General features: G+C 37.0%; 1 protein-coding gene and 1 pseudogene across 1 annotated transcript; both read left to right on the forward strand.

The window, feature by feature from the left end:
• The first annotated feature begins 883 nt into the window (after nt 1-883).
• On the forward strand, nt 884-1,767 carry LOC147820782 (olfactory receptor 4A8-like; annotated as a pseudogene).
• Nucleotides 1,768-13,342: 11,575 nt separating this feature from the next.
• On the forward strand, nt 13,343-14,541 carry LOC101719393 (olfactory receptor 4A15). Its single transcript, XM_004852591.4, has one exon. It carries the CDS (start codon nt 13,588-13,590, stop codon nt 14,539-14,541), a length of 954 nt encoding a protein of 317 aa, XP_004852648.1. The 5' UTR covers nt 13,343-13,587.
• The last annotated feature ends 4,718 nt before the right edge of the window (nt 14,542-19,259 follow it).

Raw genomic sequence — 19,259 nt, forward strand, 5'->3', positions numbered from 1 at the left:
TATTTTTCTCCTTCATTAGTACCTAGCTTACTCCAAAACTCCAAAAATCTGATACCAGCAGCTAATGGAGTGGCTGTTTATAGTCTTGACTTCATTTAGATCAGTTAAAAATATTTGCTGAACATCAGGGTAGAAAACACAAATTTGCTAAGAATTTGGCATAGGACAGGGACCGGATTATAGGTCCTGAAAATGAAAAATGAGATTCAAATAATATACTAAGTACTAAGTGGTTAGCAATGTGCTAAATAATTTTGTAGTTATTTGATACAGTTCAAAATCTAGTATCTTGAGATTTAATGAGGAATTCACCAAGAATGAACATCCTTTGATATATGAGTCTGGTCATCTAATATGTGGTAAGGTGCAATAGTATTCATTTTTCATGCAATGAAGATCATGTGGTAAAATTATTCCACATAATACTACCAACTAAAATGACTGACTCTATGTTAGCTCATATATCTAGGATTTATTGCCACCACTAGAGATTACTGTGCATTTTTTGTTAGCAGCACTTTAGCTGTTTGTCATTGCTGCCCTCTGTGTCACAACATGACATCGTTGAATGAAAGAGTTTGTAAATGTACAAGTGACCGTTGGGTTTTTTATTACTCTTCTCTATAGACTATCATCTATGACAAAGAGATAGGGTAAAATTATTTGAGGAGAAACAGAATCATCAAGAGAAGGTCTGTTGGGGTTCTTGGAAGAAGAATTCAAAAATATTAGCTAAGTGTTTGCTGTGTGTTCACCACTATAGAAGATATAAGGAGGAAGATGCACTCTATGACAGAATGGATCCATGGTCCTATTTGCAGATTCCTGGCAGGTCCTGCTCTCCTGAGCTTGCATCTCTGAAGTAAGGCTTCTAGAAGATTGAATGGGGCATGGTAACAATGTCACAGAATTTGTCCTCCTGGTCCTCACTCAGGATCTGAGTGCACAAACAGCACTATTTGTCATGGTTTTACTCATCTACACTGTGACAATACTGGGCAACCTCCTCATCCTGGTGACTGTCCTTGCCAGCCCTCCTTGGGCTCCCCAATATACTACTTCTTTGCCTGTGTGTCACTCATAGATGCTGTTTATTCCACTGTGTTCTCACCCAAGTTGCTGATAGACCTGCTTAGCAATAGAAAGACCATTTTCTTCCCAGCCTGCCTGGAGCAGCTCTTTATAGGGCCCTCATTTGGTGGTGCTGAGGTCTTCCTTCTGGTGGCGATGGCCTATGACTGCTATGTGGCCATCTGTAAGCCTCTGCACTATTTGACCATCATGAACCTATGGGTTTTCAGGTTTATATCCTCCTGCTGGTGGTAGCCTGGGCTGGAGGTTTTGTGCACAATCTGATTCAACTTGTGTTTGTGTCTAGTCTCCTGCTCTGTGGCCCCAGTATCATGGATAATTTCATCTGTGACATGTACCCATTACTGGAGCTTGCGTGCACTGACACCTACCTAATTGGCCTCTCTGTGGTGGCCAATGGTGGAGCCATCTGTATGGTGATCTTCATCCTGCTACTTATCTCCTATGGAATCATCCTAAACTCCCTTAAAACTCAGAAGGGAGGCCCAAGGCCCTTTCTACCTGCAGCCTCCACATCATAATTGTCCTACTTTTTGTTCCCTGTATTTTCATGTATGTTAGACCAGTCTCTAACTTTCCTTTTGATGAATTCATAAGTGTATTTTTTGCAATTATTGCTCCCATGCTAAATCCTGTAATATACACCTGAGAAATTCAGAGATAAAGATGCTATGAACAATCTTTGGTTTAGAAAGTTAAGTACTGATAGAATATGAATGTGTGTTTCAAACTGAACATGTTTGATAATTCTACAAACAGAACATAAACTCTAACAAAGATGATGTCATCCACATGATAGAGTATCTGTGGATGTTTCTGTTTTTTGTCTAAAGCTATCAAAGTGTTTAACAAATTTCTTTTGAAACAGGATCAATCTTATAAAGAATAAGAGAGGATAAAGATATTTTTCATACTGTTATTAAAATAAAACTGAAACTTTATTGTTATTGAAATGAGATTTAAAGTTTTAAAAATAATGATAATAATCTACTTTATGGCTTAACAAAACTTTTTAAATCATGTCCTGAATCCTGTAACCCCTAAAGAAGCCACCTTTGAAATATAAACATCATCCAAATTAATGAGAAAGAAATTTAGCTAGTATTAAATTTCTGTAACCAAAAGAATGATTTTTTTATTTTTCACATTCATTATTTTGTTAGGTCAGAAACTTTTTTTTGGTGCCAGGAATTGAACTCAAGACTTTGTGCTTGTGAGGCAGGTGCCAGAACCACTGAGCTAAATCCCCAGCCCATGGTCAGAAACTTTATGTGGCTGAATTATGGGTTTTGTCTTAAGATTATTCCATTTTTTAATCATAGGCTATGCCCTTTCACTTCATGATAGATGGCAGATGATACTGCTTAAAGATATTTGCAGTGAACAATTTTGTTACACCAGATGTTGTTGATAAGGAAAATAGATCTATATCTCTATCTTTCTAACTCTCATCTATCTATCTATCTATCTATCTATCTATCTATGGATAGAGAGAGATCACAATTTCCTCTGACTTGAAAAATCAAAAACTGGGGAGAAGGTAGAATTGTTTTCATTGCAACAGGAACATTATATATGCTTATAAGAGTTTTCTTTTCCAGCTGGAATTCTTACAGGCCAAGTAAGGAATTTATACATTCACTTTTACAGGTGGTTGTGTTTTCTCTACTGGTGTTATATGTTACACTCCTACCAATAGTGTAAACAGTTCTATTGCTCTACATTCATTGGTGAAATGCCTGATACTGTGAAATGCTTAATATTTTTGTGAATGTAGTGTGTACAAGACTTCCTGTTGGGAGCAATGCTGCATAATTTTAGGGAAAAATCTTTTGGTTAGCCTAGTTCCCCTGGCTACAGCCCAGCTATGGAATTCTGAGACATAATTCCATTTTGGCCTCTGGTCACAACTGAGACCTCAATGATCTGCAGATGCTGTGATTCTCCAGGAGAAGAAACATCCTGGGAGCTGAAAATATCCTGGGAGGAACAAACATCTACTCAATTCCTCGTTGTTCTTGGATTGTTACATCTATTTTACGCGGATGTGCTGAACTCTCAGTCCTGAGTCATTTGTTACATTTGTTTCTCCCGACAGACTGAGTACTGAATAAAAGGTGTGGTAAAGTGGGGGCTTTTGTCTTTGCTGCCCAGAGCAGCACTGATCAGATCTAAAGCTCAGCTTCTCCTCAGTCTCATTTTTTTACTTTTCCCGTAATTTGCCGTGTACTTCCATGGCTCGCAGGAGACTAGGACTTACTGCAGAGGTTCTGGTAACGTCCCTTTTCCTTGTTCCTTACAACTTCCCAGTCATTATGATTTTAATTCGCATTTCATTGCCCCCGAAGCTGACCGTATTTTCATAAGTTTATTGAAATTCACTTTTCCCCCAATCTTTAAGAAATTTTTATTTATGTTTGTGCTAGGGCTTGCCTGGTTTTTCTATTATAATTATTAAATTATTGGAGTTATGCCTCTAGTATTATTCATTATTTGTATGTCACGAAGTCTTCTCTGATTTTTTAACTCTATATTGTTTCATTTGATGAGTAAGAATTTTTATGATTTAATATACATAAATATATATATACATTGTAGAATTAGCTAAATTGAGCTAAATAACATTTATTATCCAGATAACATTTTCTTTTTTGATGAAATCACTCATAATCCACACTCAGAAATTTTGAAAAGAATATTATTTGTTATTGACTATAGCCACCATGTTGTGTTGTGCCCAGATTGCGAAGTCCCCAAAGACCACCAAGGAGCCGATTCTGATGCAAACACATGAGGGTCATTTATTCAAGCTCGAGCAGGGACTCACAACCATCACCGGTGCAGCGGATCAGGATTGAGAGCCCCGAATTTCACATCAGCAGGGTTTTTATTGTGGCTACAGCAAGGTTTGGGGATTTTCCATTTAGCAGTTACATGATTGGTTGATATTTAGCAAGTATGGGGTGTACGGGGGGGGGGTTGAGGGGCGGCTACATATAGATTTTATTAAAAAAGGAACAATCAGCTCATTGACAGAATGTTCATGGTCAGCACATAGATAACGGGCCCAGGAGTGTCTGTTTTCTGGGCAAACAGAGGATTGATTTAGGAGCTGTGTCCTTTTTTCATTTGTTGCCCCAGAGCACGGACATTTTATCATTACTTTATGGGCACAAAGGAGACTAGGGGAATAGTTGACTTCAGTGAAGTGGAATTTATGTCTAGGCCACTTTACTGCCTTATTCTCAGATGGAGTCAAATTTTAAAATGGAATTATTTAGGTCTCACAGTTGTACACTAGAACACTTGATCTTATTCTTCTTAAATGAAATTTTATATCCTTTGACCATTTCCACACCTCCTCACTGGTTTCCTAATTTATGGAAACCAATATCTTACCGTCTACTTTTGAGTCCAACTTTTTTTCTAATTCACATGTAAAATGGGAAATTGCAGTGTTTGCCTAACTGGGCCTGATTTGTTTCATTTAGCACACTGTCCTGATGGCTCATCAGTATTGCTGTAAATGACAGAATTTCCTTTTCTTCGATGGCTGAATAGGATCCCTCTGTCTGGTGCAGAGTCCAGCTGTGCTAGGAGGTGCAATGGGCTGCTAAGAGACCAAAGAAGCTATTTAGAGACAGATTTGAGAAAGGTAAGATACATCAGGACTAACTGGCACTCACAGGTGGGGAGTGGCTATAGGAAAAGAATATGAATCCAATACTGTTTCCTCACAGAATCCCACAGAAAGGGAATACAGATCAAGTCCCCCACCTGGCCAAAATCCCATAGTGAAGGATACAGTTAACCCCCTTACCTGGTCAGATTCTGCAGGAGAAGAGCACTACTGCCCCTGGCCAAAACCCACAGCAGGGGTGTACTAGGGCGGCACTGCCTTGCAAAACTCCACAGGAGAGACATAAAATCAACAGTGTCACCGGGTTAAAATCCATGAGAGAGAGACACAAACCAGTCAGCAGTGTCGCCTGGTTACTGCAGAGGTGGGCTTTATAGATTACTCTACATCACAGTGACACCATTAGCTGTATTCCACTGTTTGACCAGCATCCCAAGAAAAGGCTGACTTAGTATGTGCGGCAGCTCCTATGAACAAGCTCTAGTGTTCTTCAGATCATGCTTCTGTCTACATTCTGGTCCTGGACTCTATAGAATTCACCTTTGATTTGCAGGGAGCCTTGGGACTAGAAAAGCATTGTTTCAGGAATATGGTTTTAAATGCCTTAGTAGGGCTGGGGATGTAGCTCAGTGGTTCCAGAGCCTGCCTCGCAAGCACAAAGTCCTGAGTTCGATCTCCACTACCAAAAAAAAAAAAATTAAATGCCTAGTATTTTCTTAGGGATGATGCACTCCACTCCATATGTGCCTAAACATGCTTCCAATGTTATCCAGGCAGTTTTCTCTGATGGCCCTTGGTCGGCAGGCCAGAGTGCACATCACAACCAAATCCGACAACAACACAAAGTTTAACAGGAGATTGTGACAATCCCCACTAACACAACAGCAGACTGACAAGTTTTTTCAGGCTGTAAGAAGAGATTGTAACCAAGTGGAAACCAGAACAACACTAAGTTTATCTATGGCTGCAATATGGTTTTACAACTTAAGAAGGGCTAAAGAATTTATAAGAGTTACCAAAAAAAATGTATGCATGTATGTATGCATGATCAGCCTTTTTATAGTCTTACCCTTTATATTTGAGTAATTTCTTCATTAAGCAAGGTCATGGCTTTTGTATGTAATTTAGGGTGGCAGCAGTTGGTGTATCCTTGATTCTTGATCTTAAACTCCATGTCAATGCTTGTTTCTTGGGGAGAAAGTATAGCAAGTGGGTAAAACCACTAAGTATCTTGGGTTACATTATGTTCAGCACTTATCAGATCCCAATTAGTAGGAGTTGTAGACAAAGTAGGGTATGTGTGACTAGGTATGTGAGGTCTCACCCAAGTGCACGAGCCAGACTAATTATAAGGTAAGTGTGGTTGCCCATTAGTGCTGCTTATTCATCACAATCCCCTCACATGCTGATCAGCATTGCTACCCCACACAGACAGTGTCCTTAAATAAGACGGCAAAGTTACATTGACTTGTAGGAGTCCCTCTCATGTTTGCAGAGGGTAAAGAGGTGTTACTGCTATTGTTTCTTTTGATAACAAAACTCCCCCTGGCTTATTTCCATCTGGGGGGCACTAAGCCACTCCAGGCCACCAAGCACAGAATACTCTAGCAGAGGCTTAGTTATATTCACTGGTTCTCATTCTAGGTGGAAGACATGGTACAGTACTTCATATTATCAAAACAGGGTAAGTCTAAGTTCAAGTACACAGAGTAACCATCCATCTTTGCCTAAGAGCAGTGAGTGTTGTTCCAGCTGAATGTTAATTTCTATTGCAGCCAGTTGTATTGTCACTAAAGAATAGTAGAGGACAAAACTCACTGTATACTCAATAATCCTCTTAGTTATTATTTTTAGACTACCCACATGTACTCAGGTTAGTGTCATTCTTGGTGCATACAATTATTTTCAGTGTGAACATCTCAAGATCTTGATTTTCAATGGCAGGTCTGGTACATCAGAATCAAGCTGACTCAAGACAGATTTATGATTTTTGCAGAGTCCTTAGCAACAGTTGCATTGAGGTATTCATGTGTGAGATCCCTTCATTCATAAATTCTTGACTTTTAATTTTGGGGCTGACAGAAGTGCTTCCATTTGATTTTGACAGCTGTCATGCATTTTTTATATCTTGTCTTGTGTTTCTGAGGTTCTTTCCAAAGGCATCACTGACCAATCATTCTGTAGGTAGATTTTTTATTTTTATCTTGTTGCCAGAATTCTGCTTCTTGGCACTAACTGGTCCCACGTTGAAGGGGAAGTGATTGATGGTAGAGTTGGTGTCATAACCTTCTTATCCACATTTGAGCAGCAAAGATATTTAGAAGAAGCTGCTAGGCTAAGTTTTCCTCAAATTCAGCATTCTATTTAATTTTATGTATTTTGTAGTTGAAAGTCAACTTCTCAAAAAATTGCATTGTGTCTCTTTGTCATCAGTTGTATTTTGCAGAATTTCAAGGGATGACAGTTTCAAAATTTTAAAAGGAAAATATAAAATCAAACCACCCAGAACAAACAAATTCAGTTTATGTAACAGTTTTGAGCTAAGGAAAAATTTCTTGTTACACCAATTGTTACCAAAGATAAAAATTTCTTGTTATACCATTTGTTACCAAAGATAAAAATTTGTTGTTATACCAATTGTTACCAAAAGAAAGAACCAATTTTTCTGTTAACAATTCTTCCCATGAATCTGATTACAAACACTTCAGAGAAGGGCCGGAGATTTAGCTCAGTGGTGCCACTGGCTGCCTCACAAGCTCAAGGTCCTGTGTTTGAATCCCAGTACCAAAAAGCAAAACAAAACAAACACTTCACAGAAAAATCACAACTGTGGTGATAAAAGATTTAGAACAGCAATGATTAAAATTTTTGTGAGTTGAACAACTGATAGGGTAATCTAGTTATTTATTTTATATAGCATTTTATAATAATAATAATTACTGATAACATTGTTTCAGGACCAATGGGCTGTCCTTATTGGGCTCTCTTTATAGATATAGTCCTTTATGACTGATAAATACCCAGTTTCTTTTTATTATCAGCGTGGCATTGTCTTAATAAGTTTACATAAGTTGATATAAATGACAAACAGTTTCTTTGGAAAAATCAATTCATAATTTTTTGATAAAATCTTCTCTGCTTTTAAATTCTATTGGAAGCATTTATGAATTTCATTGCAACAGTTTCTCTTCTTTTTCTTTTGCTATAGCTTTGCATGGAGTTACATAAATTTTTGGCTTCTGTTTACTTTGAAATCCTTAAGCATGTTTTCTATATGGATAGATTGAGAGTTGAGCATTTGGGTATCTTATATAACTTTTAGTTCATAACCATTTTTTTATTTTTTTTTTTGTACAGATAAAATTTTTTAAATGGAGAATTGAAAATCAGAGTATATTTATATTTTGCCATTCTGTTTCCTCATAACCTGAATTTGACTGTTAATGCCCTTGATATTTGGCATGCATTAATTCTACCTGATTTTTTTATACTTCTGCCACATCGTATGGTGTTTGGAGACTGTGTTGAAGGATTAGGTTTAAGGTGCTCCTATTGCTATATAAAAGACATCTGAATATTTCTGGATTTCATTTGTATTATTTTTCTGTATATTGCTTTATAATAATATTTGAAAAGTTAAAGGTCCTAATTATTTGTTTCTGCATTTCTTTTCAAGAAAAGTTATTTTGTTCTGAATTGGACTTATTATTTGGACATTAGCTCTTCTGAGTTGGACTGAAACTTTCACTAAGTTTGTGAGACCTAACTAACTCCATTTTAAAGTTTGACTCCATCTTAAAATAAGACAGTGAAGTGGCCTTGACATAAATTCCACTTCACTGAAGTCAACTATTCCCCTAGTCTCCTTTGTGCCCATAAAATAATGATAAAATGTCCTTGCTGTAGGACAACAGATAAAAAAAGAGACACAGCTCCTAACTCAATCCTCTGTCTGCCCAGAAAACAGATGCTCCCGGGCCCATTATCTATAGAACATTCTGTTAGTGTGCTGATTGTTCCTTTTTCCCATAAACTCTACATGTAGCCACCCCTCAACGCCCCCCCATGTACACCCCATGCTTGCTAATATCAACCAATCATGTAACTGCTAAATGGAACATCCCCAAACCTTGCGGTAGCCACAATAAAAACCCTGCTGGTTTGGAATTCGGGGCTCTCAATCCTGATCCGCTGTGTCGGTGACGGTTGAGTGCCCCTGCTCAAGCTTGAATAAACGACCCTCATGTGTTTACATCGGAATCGGCTCCCTGGTGGTCTTTGGGGACTTCGCGATCTAGGCACAACAAGTTGATTTGCAATGACCTACCATTCTCTAAATGTATTTGTCCTACAAAAACCTTTAAGCTTCTCTTTCATGCACGTGCTTTCTTGGATTTAGGAGTTTCAAATACATGTGATTAACTGGAAACAAACTATTCTTATTTGTGCAGTCTTTTGCCTTTGTTTTTAGTATGTGACTTCCCTTGGTCAGATTGCTGATCTTTTTTACTTAATTAGTGTGAAGTGTCCAGGGGAAGCGTCTGAAAAATTCAGACGACATTGGAAAGATCATGTAGAAGGGTGTGTTCTCTTGGGCACAATTCCTCAGTGAATTTAACTTGGAACATGCAGTCTTGAGAACAACATCTTGAACATCTCAGTGAAATGCTTTTTGTTTATTGCTGATTAAATACCCAGCCATATCTCCTCTTACTTGGGAGATTAATTTGCTTTGGGGATTAATATTTCTGCCTAGATAAAAGCCATTAATTACAATTCTAAATATGAACTGTGTTAATGCAGTAGTGAATCCTTTAGATATATCCAAAACAAAGTCCGTTTTGTAGATTATCCAGTACTGTCGATTACTCATTACAAATATGTTTATTCAGTTGATTTGGTCAGCAAGCATAACAGCAAAGCTTTACATTTGTTTGATTCTGGATACATATTCTCAATGATAGCTTTCAACTTTGATGATACAGGCCACATATCAACTATTTGAAGCCAATTCCGGGTAAATCCAATTTAATTTGTAAAATATTTTGACAGTAAGGGAAGATGGATATACAATACCTCTTGCAGACTAAGGGAGATGTACTTTTGTGTAACAAAGCATTTGTAGCTTCAGTGACTGAGTGGGCTGTCATCCTTCCTTTGCAGTCATGTCTGGACTAAGATGGTGGCTGTTCTAAATGATCTTTATCAAACTAAGTTATCACCTCGAAGAACCATAGAGAAATTGCTTGGATTTTGAACAAGGGACCAAAGAATATATCAAAAACCCAGGTAACATATTTACTAAAACTCTTCACTTCTAATAGGGCAAGTCGGAATTATTTGGAATAAATCATGTATCTTTCTTAAGAAGCAGATTTATAATTAGCCTAAAATGTTTTGTGACAGAACCAAGGATAAGACAGCTCATGCATTTTATGTACTTTGTAAGAAATTGCTAGAAGGTAGTGGAAGTAATTTTCCTCAAATTTTATATTGGACTTGTTTAACTACATACAAAAATAGAGAAAACACATGGTACAAAAATAATAATATCACATGATGCATATTATCCTAAAATTTTTATACTATATAGTACAATTTTTATGTAATTGAGACTTGGATAATTATTTTTATAAATTGTCACCTTACATATGCTGTGTTAAAATGCTCTGATTCTATATAGAGGTTTTATTTCTGCTTTTTAATTGTGGTAAGGTATATGTAATACATCATCTCACATTGAAATTCTGTACCCCTTAAATAATAACTCTCCATTCCTCCCCATTCCCAGCATCTGGTAACCTCCATTATACTTTGTCTATTAACATGACTGTTTTAGATACCACATAAAAGTGAGATCATAAAATATCTGTCCCTTTATCTCTGGCTTATTTAATAAATTAGGATGTCTCCAAGGTTTAGTCATGCTGTACTATATATCAGAATTTCATTTCTTTGTAAGGCTGAACAATATCCCATTGTATGAATATTCCACAATATGTTTATCCATTCAGTAGTTGGTGGATATTGGTTTATTTCCACATTGGCACTATTGTAAAAAATACAGGAATGATAGCAATGTAAATTTTGGAAATTACAAGCAAATCAAAACTGTCAAAGACCATCAAAGATCCACCCTCTCCAATTCTGCTTTTCTGTATTATTCTCAAAATCCCATTCTGCTGTCATTTTAGATGTCTTCCATGTGGTGTTCTAGACTTCATCCTCCGAGGACCAATGTGTTTCTTAGTTTTAGCCTAGTTCTCTGGAGAGGCTACTCATGAGGTGAAGCTGTTCTGTTTTCCAGTCAAGCAAGTTCTGGTTCCTTCATACTTTGCAGTTCTTTCCTTGGCATGTCCAGCAGGTTTCACAGGCAGCCATTTTCTTTGACAGTGAGGAAACTGACTACCAAATATCTGTACTATATTTAACATTTATCTTGTTTTAAAGAAAACTGATGAGCTGATTTGCTTTTTATTCAAATCTCAAATTTTTGCTGCATCGTTTCTATGTTTATTGCTCATCTTTCAAAGAAGGTATTGTTTCCATAGAAAACAGCTTTTTATATAAAAGTTAAACAGAAACATGCATAGGCATAGGCTGCTATCATGTTTCAAAATTTCTGAATTAAAACTCAAAATTTCAAAGCTGTAATTTCCAGTTTTGTAGATTGAAAATATTTCTCAGTATTCTATATCTTACATACTACATTCTCAGTTGAGATGCTTGGGTGTAGTTTTGCTTCCTTAAAAGTACAAAAGTTAGAATAATCTCTTTACTTGTAGACAAGTGATGGTCAAGAAATGTGAGCATGACATGGAACAGATTTAAAATAATCTTTACAATATGAAGTTACACACATTACAGTTGAAGTTGACCCTGGATCACATCTGAAAGGTCCAATACATGATATATTTGACTCAAATGAGAATGAATGTCTCATATTCAGCATGAACTGAGGTAGCTAAAAGCTAATAGTATGAACAAAATTATTCATAGATGCTTTAGAACAAACTGAGTCATTCTGATTAATATAAAAATGATCTACTAGAAAAACTGTTATTGTGTCATTTTGAATAAAGTTTTCACTGATAAGAATACAGAAAAACACATCTGAAGAGGCCATAACACTTTTTTTTATAAGAAGAAGCAAGATACATCATGTACTGGTAAAAATTCGATATGATGAATGTTATCATTATGTATATTAAAATGTACCAATAAATGTTTCGCTAAAAGAAGAAATAAAGAAATAAAGGTAGGACATGATTTTCTTATCACAACTGAGCTAAATATCAACTGATATTTGTGAACTGTTCATATAGAGTTATTTGTATCATGATTCTACCTAAAAAATCTTTTTTTTTTTTTTTTGACATTTTGAATTGATTCCTGGGTACACACATTTGGAAAGTGGAGAAGATGTCTGTGTTGTGTCTATCCTTATGTTATTTATTTGTTTTCCCTTCAAAACCTAGGTTGAAATTAATGTTGATTCAGTTTATATGCTTTTATTGGATTTTTATGACTAGGAATAATTTAATATATTTACCATTGCTCAGTTGCTCTAATGAGCTTTGAAATTCTGCTTAATAAGTAAAGTTTAATAAGTATTTAATAAGCATTCACAATGTGCCTATTAATTACTATGAATGAGCCATTCCTAGTTTCTAGAAGCTCATAAAAAGATATCAGATATGTAAATATGCAAATATAGGCCAATAATTTCATAGATGTGATAAAAAATATGGTGAATATTTAATTTAAAAAATAAAAATTATTGCATTACAAAAACATTGTGATTAACTTCAAAATCTTTCCACTCTTTTGGAACACATCCCATTGTTCTTGTCACTTTCTGAGGTAGTTCTGGAAGTCCTCTTTAGTGAATCATTTCCTGCTACCTTGATATCCTAAATAAAATGTTTAGAGCAATTTCTGCCAAATAAAAACTTACTGGTGTATCTTTCTTCTTCTTCATCAGACCTGGCATTGTGCATTTCTGGCTTTTCCTCAAAGTCAAAATAAGTAGGAACGGTAAACGGGCGGTTTGAAGTGATTCAGGACATTGATGCAGCCACGAGAGCCAACTAACAGCTCACAAAGAGGCCTCCAGAAGGGCTTCCTTAGGTGTCAAGAGATAAGGAAAAGTGTGTGGAAGTGAGGGGAGTATTTTCAGCAGGATTAATGACAATGTGTCTTAGGATAATAATAGTTTTATACTTAGGCATTCACTGTATTTTGATCACACAGTATACCTGCATGTAATATTTATTATTTTGCATAAATATATGAGTGAAGTCATTACCTATGAATTGTTTTCATGATGGACCTCAGAGGATCAAAGGCCTTAAAGAAAAAAAAAGGAAATAGAATGCAAAAAAAAAATGCAGTCTTCATGAAAGATAGTCTGGAAAAAGCACCTTGGTTGATATTTGTTAGTCGGTAGGCTTCCCCCTCTACATTTTTCTGGCTGATTTGTTGTTAATACAAACTGTCTATTCTACCACTGTTGTTCGTGAGATGATTATAAACTTTATGAGAAAAAGGTCATTTCCTTCCAGGTCTGTAGGATTTATTTTTTTTCACGAGACTTGTGTATGTCGGTTGGTTACAATTCTGAAGTCCTATCGTGCAAATTGAAGAAAGAAATCTGTGAAAATGAGCAGGGCAGTAGTGGAAGGAGATTCCAGTCACTCATTTTCTAGTGAGCTCCTCGGTGTGATGCCATGTGGAGGAAACACTGTTGAAGAGACCATCCTATTTTTGTCACAAACCTTGGCATCACCTTGAATTCACTATTATCTCCTGTGTTTTCAGGCTCTGAGCCAAACTCAACACCTTCAGAAGAACCCATGGAAAATAAGAACAATGTAACTGAGTTTATCCTCCTGGGTCTAACCCAGAATCCTGAGGGGCAAAAAATTCTCTTTGTCACATTCTTACTCATCTACATTGTGACAATAATGGGCAACCTGCTCATCATGGTGACAATCACAGCCAGCCACTTACTGGGTTCCCCTATGTACTTTTTCCTGGCTTACCTCTCATTTATAGACACAGTCTATTCTACTACCATCGCTCCTAAAATGATCTTTGACTTACTCTATGAGAGAAAGACCATTTCTTTCCAGGCTTGTATGACTCAAGTTTTTATCGACCACTTATTTGCTGGTGCCGAAGTCATTCTTTTGGTGGTGATGGCCTATGACCGATATGTGGCCATCTGTAAGCCTCTTCATTATCTGACCATCATGAATTGGCGGGTGTGTGTCCTCATGCTGTTGGTGGCCTGGGCTGGAGGCTTTCTTCACTCCTTAGTTCAATTTCTCTTTATTTACCAGCTCCCTTTCTGTGGCCCCAATGTCATCGACAACTTTGTGTGTGACATGTACCCCTTGCTGAAACTTGCCTGCGCTGACACCTACCTGCTTGGGCTGTCCATGATCGCCAACGGAGGCGCCATTTGCTCTGTCACCTTCTTGATCCTTCTAGTTTCTTATGGGGTCATTTTACACTCCCTCAAGGGCCGTGGTTTGGAAGGGAAATGCAAAGCCTTCTACACCTGTGCCTCCCACATCACAGTGGTCATTTTATTCTTCATACCCTGCATCTTCTTGTATGCAAGGCCCAGTTCTACATTTCCTATTGATAAATCCATGACTGTGGTTTTAACTTTCATTACTCCCATGCTGAACCCTCTCATCTATACCTTGAGAAATGCGGAAATGAAAAATGCTATGAGGAAACTTTGGAATACCAAAGTGACTTTTGCTGGGAGAGGCTCAAATCCCTCGAGCAGAACCTGACATTCATTCTTTCACAGAAACAAGGGGTACTTTCACCATCAGTTTTATCAGTGATTACATTTTATATTCTTTTTTGGTTGTTTAGCCTATACTGAAACAGCCATAAAAATCAATCTTTGCTAAGTAAAATACAGTATACCCTTAAGAGACCAAGAGAACTGCATGTTTAATTTTATACACACACACACACATATATATATACATATATATATATATGTATATATATACGTATATATATGTGCTTTTTTTGAGACAGGGTGTCACTGTGTAGTCCAAGCTAGCTTAGAACTCACTATGTAGCCTATACTGGCCTCAAACTCACTTCAATCCTCATGTTTCAGCCTCCTGAGTGCTGGGATTACAGGCATGCCCCACCATGCCCTGCTATAATCATACTATTTTAAGATTCTTTGGTGGGCAGCAATTTTTGTTTTTATTTCAAGTTCTTTTTTCTTCTTTTTAAAAACTTGCATTTATTTTTAACTAATAAATAATAGCTATACATTTATAGAGTACAATAGGGTGTTTTGATCTATATATACATTATAGTAATTCTCAAGGAAGCTAATTAACACTCATCTCCTTACCAGCTTATCACTGTTCATGATAATGGTGAAGATCTATTCCTGTTTGTGGGTCATGGTACCTCCTTACTCGTGCAAGTGTGGCTCAGTAGAACTTGTCCTTTTTCCTCTAAGAGACTGGGAGTTTAAAATTAATAATCCAGATCATTAAAACTCTTAATCTAACAGAAATAACATATTTCCTGGTTAAATTGATTTAAATAAAGTTCCATAGCACATGTCTGTAGCTGAGGGTAAGCTCATGAAAAATGAAGTTTGTTTACTTTATAATGTGGCAGAGTTAAAGTGTAGAGTTGATGTCCGGGAAGTATGTCCTTGATTTTGTATATTCTAACCAACTTGTATTTTTTATTTACTTTTTTTCAGTTTTTAGTTTTTAATGAACTTGTAAGCAAAAAAGCTCCCATTTCAAAATAAAAACAAAATCCCAGATCGTATAGATGTTTACAGTGATTACATATCTAAGCAACATACATGTTCAGTTGTAAGATGTTAACTAAATTAGTGACAAATATGCTTTTTTTTTAATACCAAGAACATTACAGAGTTAATGCAGAGTCCTAAGGATAATCTATTAGTCACTAAATTTTTAAGTCTTCACTTTAGATGCTGTTATTTCTAGCACAGGTAAGCAGACAGTCATTCATATGCTCAAACACTGGAATCTTTGGTTGCTGCCATATCAGCTGGCTTGCAAACAAGAAGCCAACCATTTAAAGGATGTTTTAAGTGAACAACTTGCAAACCCCGATGGAAAACCCTAAGAATGCACAATTGTGAGCGTTTACAACCATCACAACTGTAGCTGAAGACTGTTCATGCCATTCTTCTGAAATGAGATCTCAAAGCAGGATATTTCAAAATAAAAGGTGTCAACAAAAAATTGGCATATGCACAATTTCTCCACCAATTTGTGTGTGTCAACCATTTAGTTAACTTTTCCACTTGAAGAAATGCAATAAAAACCGGACACCATGTTTCACTATCTCAGTTAATATTCACAGTTACAGCGGCTACAACTCCACACAAAGCATCAGCAATGCTGCCTGGAGCCAGTTTATACTGAAATTAAGTTCTTTACACCAAGTTAATGGTTGTCCACAACCACTGGCTAGTGTACATATGGACTAAAATTTCTAGATTTGGGGAGAAACAAATGCTGCTCCGACCTTCTGCTCTGCTTCTTCTGTTCTTCAGTTCATGCTTAGAACCCTTTCATGTTACTCTTGGTTTTGTCAGGATGCTTGCCTTTGGGGGTTTGGACCTTCTGACCCTGCCCACGGGAAGAGGCTGCCTGCTGTGCTGCTTTCAGCTTTAACATTGTCCAATCAAATGTGTAGTCATATTGGTGATTCAAGGTCCTGAAAAGGATGTGAAATAGCTGCCTCAGATACATATAATCTGGGGCTCCTCAAAGCACAGCCCAAGGCAGTAGTTTAAGTACATGGCAAATTCTGCAGGAAATCCCTTACATAAAACTTCAACAGGAGTGGACATCTTCTTTTCACTAATCTTCATGACATTGCATGAAGTTGTATTTTGTCTTCTATCCCATTTCATTCGTTTACAGGTCTATTTTTGTGCCAGTACCATGCTGTTTTTGTTACTATAGCTTCATAGTTTAACTTGAAGTTGGAAATCACGATGCTTTCTAGTTTTCTTTTTTTGCTCAGTATTGTTTTGGCTTTTATGGTTCTTTTCTGGTTCCATATAAATTTTAGAACTGTTTTTGATCCTAAGAATGTTGTGGTTATTTAAATAGGGATTGCGTTAAATCTATGGATCATTTTTGGTAAAATTGTCATTTTAATGATATTGATTCTACCTATCTAGGGAAAGGGATGTTTTGAACTACAGTTCTACAACTTACTACTTACATTATCCTGGATAAATGAAATAAACTTATCTCTCCCTTAGCTTTTCTGTGAATTTGAAATCATGCACTTATACCACACTTGTTTTGTAGTTATTATGAAAGTAGTCTACAATAATGCATAATTAACATGTATTTTCTTTTAATACTGAATTTAAAGCAGATTAGAGATAGTGTTTCAGTGGGGATAGTAATGTGTTATTAACTGACACAGCAAAATAAGCAAGTTGATAATTCTAAATACCTATGAGAGGGAAGATGAGAAATTCTCAGACGATCCTTGGAGGATGACGTCCTTTAAATTCCCAAGTGCTTTTTGAGTCATTCTTTTATGCCTCTGTAAGTCAGGATGAGAGATAGTCTTTAAAGCCTTTGTTGAAGGGCGAGGTTGAGGTTCACACTGTTTGGGTAAGTTTTATGTGTGAAGGGTGTTGGAGTTGAGTCAAGATGAAACCCGAGGCCAGACGGACTTGAATTATGCTTTCTGCTTCGCTCACTTCAAGTCCTAGAGTACATGGTTCAACTCTTGGTGTCTCAATTTTCCCATCTGAAACAGTCATTTGCATTTTGAAGTGGCCGGAAGGAAACTAGGGTGGAAGTCCCCAGAGTAGACAGTTAGACTACTGTATTCTCTGTGTCTCCAGCATAAATAAGCTACATGTCTTACAAGATGATGGAAAGAGGTGCACACGTAAGGGTCATTGGTGTGTGTGTATGTGTGTGTGTGTGTGTGTGATGGACAGAGGTCACTGAGCAGTCGAGTAGCAGACAGTGTAGTTACAGAGAATTCTGTCATGAACAACAATGCTTATAAGTAAATATGTTTATGTCAGAAAATTATATTTGACATATATTTTAGAAATGTAATAAACACTTTCTCTGTGCCTAATGTCAAAATTAACCACTAAGTCTCACGTGTGATGTATGTATGTATGTATGTATGTATGTATGTATGTATGTATGTATAAAATGTGTGTGTTAAATAGCTTACAGCACCTTGGTAAAGAGGAAAAAATGATACTGGTTGGCTAAAAACCATGCAGATAAACGGTGGAGGAAAGTGGTATTCTTTTAAATAATTCATTACTTTTGCCTTGTAGAAAGAACATAGTGATTTTAATAATCATGGTCTCATGTCATCTCCCTGTAGAGTTCATAATGATGGCTTGCTCTCTTTTTTATGATGGCTTGCTCTTGTAAAAAATTTGATACAAATCATATCCACATTGAGACAAAGACTCATCATACCCTCATTTCACAGAAGGAATAAATAAGACTTAGGATAAGTAAACTGTTCAATGTTACTTAGTAGGCTGGCATCCTAGCTTTACATATAAATAGCAAAAGTAATAATTCTATAAAATGTAGTGAATCTCTGGAATTCTTGAATATTTTCTCTAAACAAGATCATGGCTTGGGAAATTGCTGTAAAAATGAAAGAGAGACTGGCTCACTGATGGACACAAATAGGTATGAAATACGCAGCCAATATATGGGTTGTTTTAATTTGCTTGATATGGGATGTAAACAGGAAAAAATTATTCCAAGGATTTTGATCGTATCATTTGAAGAAAGCATTGTCATACATTGAGACAATTTTATGTGTAGAAGCCACAGCTAGTACACCAGCATTTACATGAGGTTTACACTCCATACGAGGCACTTGGCTGGATTCACCTTCACAATACATTCCTTTCCCCACAACCACCCTGGTCTGGACTGCCTTCACCTTCTGCATAACGATGACGCCCTAACTCGGCTCCCTGCTTCTGCTCTTGGTCCTCTGCCCCTTTTCTTCAGGCAGTGGACCAAATGTTCTATCTGACAGTTAAGTCCGATTCTGCCCTTCTGCTGTGGAAACCCAGAAGCTGCCACTTACGGTGAAGTCACAGCCCTTAGGGTGGTCTACAAAGCCCTGAGAGGCCTGGCATCTGGCCGTCCCAGCTGGCCCCACCCTAGCTGCAGCCCCCTTAGACATTCCTGGCTCTACTCCTTCTGCAGGGATCCCCCTTGTTGGCATTTGGGTCTGAAGTCTTCCTCTAAATATTTTCTCGGTCCCCCTTCCTTACTCCATTCCTTCCTCTTTATTACTACGTCTCAATGGAGCCTTTTCTGACAGCCTCGTACAGAATGATCCCTCTCTTCAGACTCTGTTTTATGCTGCCTGCTTTATTTTTCTCATAGCATCTCATACAGTCTTCCATAGTATATAATTCCTTTTAAAAAATCGCTGTCCTCTGTCTCTTTCTCCTAGGACATGA

This window comes from Heterocephalus glaber, unplaced genomic scaffold (genome assembly GCF_053883595.1).
Source record: "Heterocephalus glaber isolate CG9 unplaced genomic scaffold, H.glaber_assembly_v1.0 deba00001804, whole genome shotgun sequence".
Classification (NCBI taxonomy): Eukaryota; Metazoa; Chordata; class Mammalia; order Rodentia; family Bathyergidae; genus Heterocephalus; species Heterocephalus glaber.

Coding starts and splice junctions, on each gene's coding strand:
- LOC101719393 (XM_004852591.4), top strand. CDS start 13,588: ATGGAAAATAAGAACAATGTAACTGAGTTTATCCTCCTGGGTCTAACC.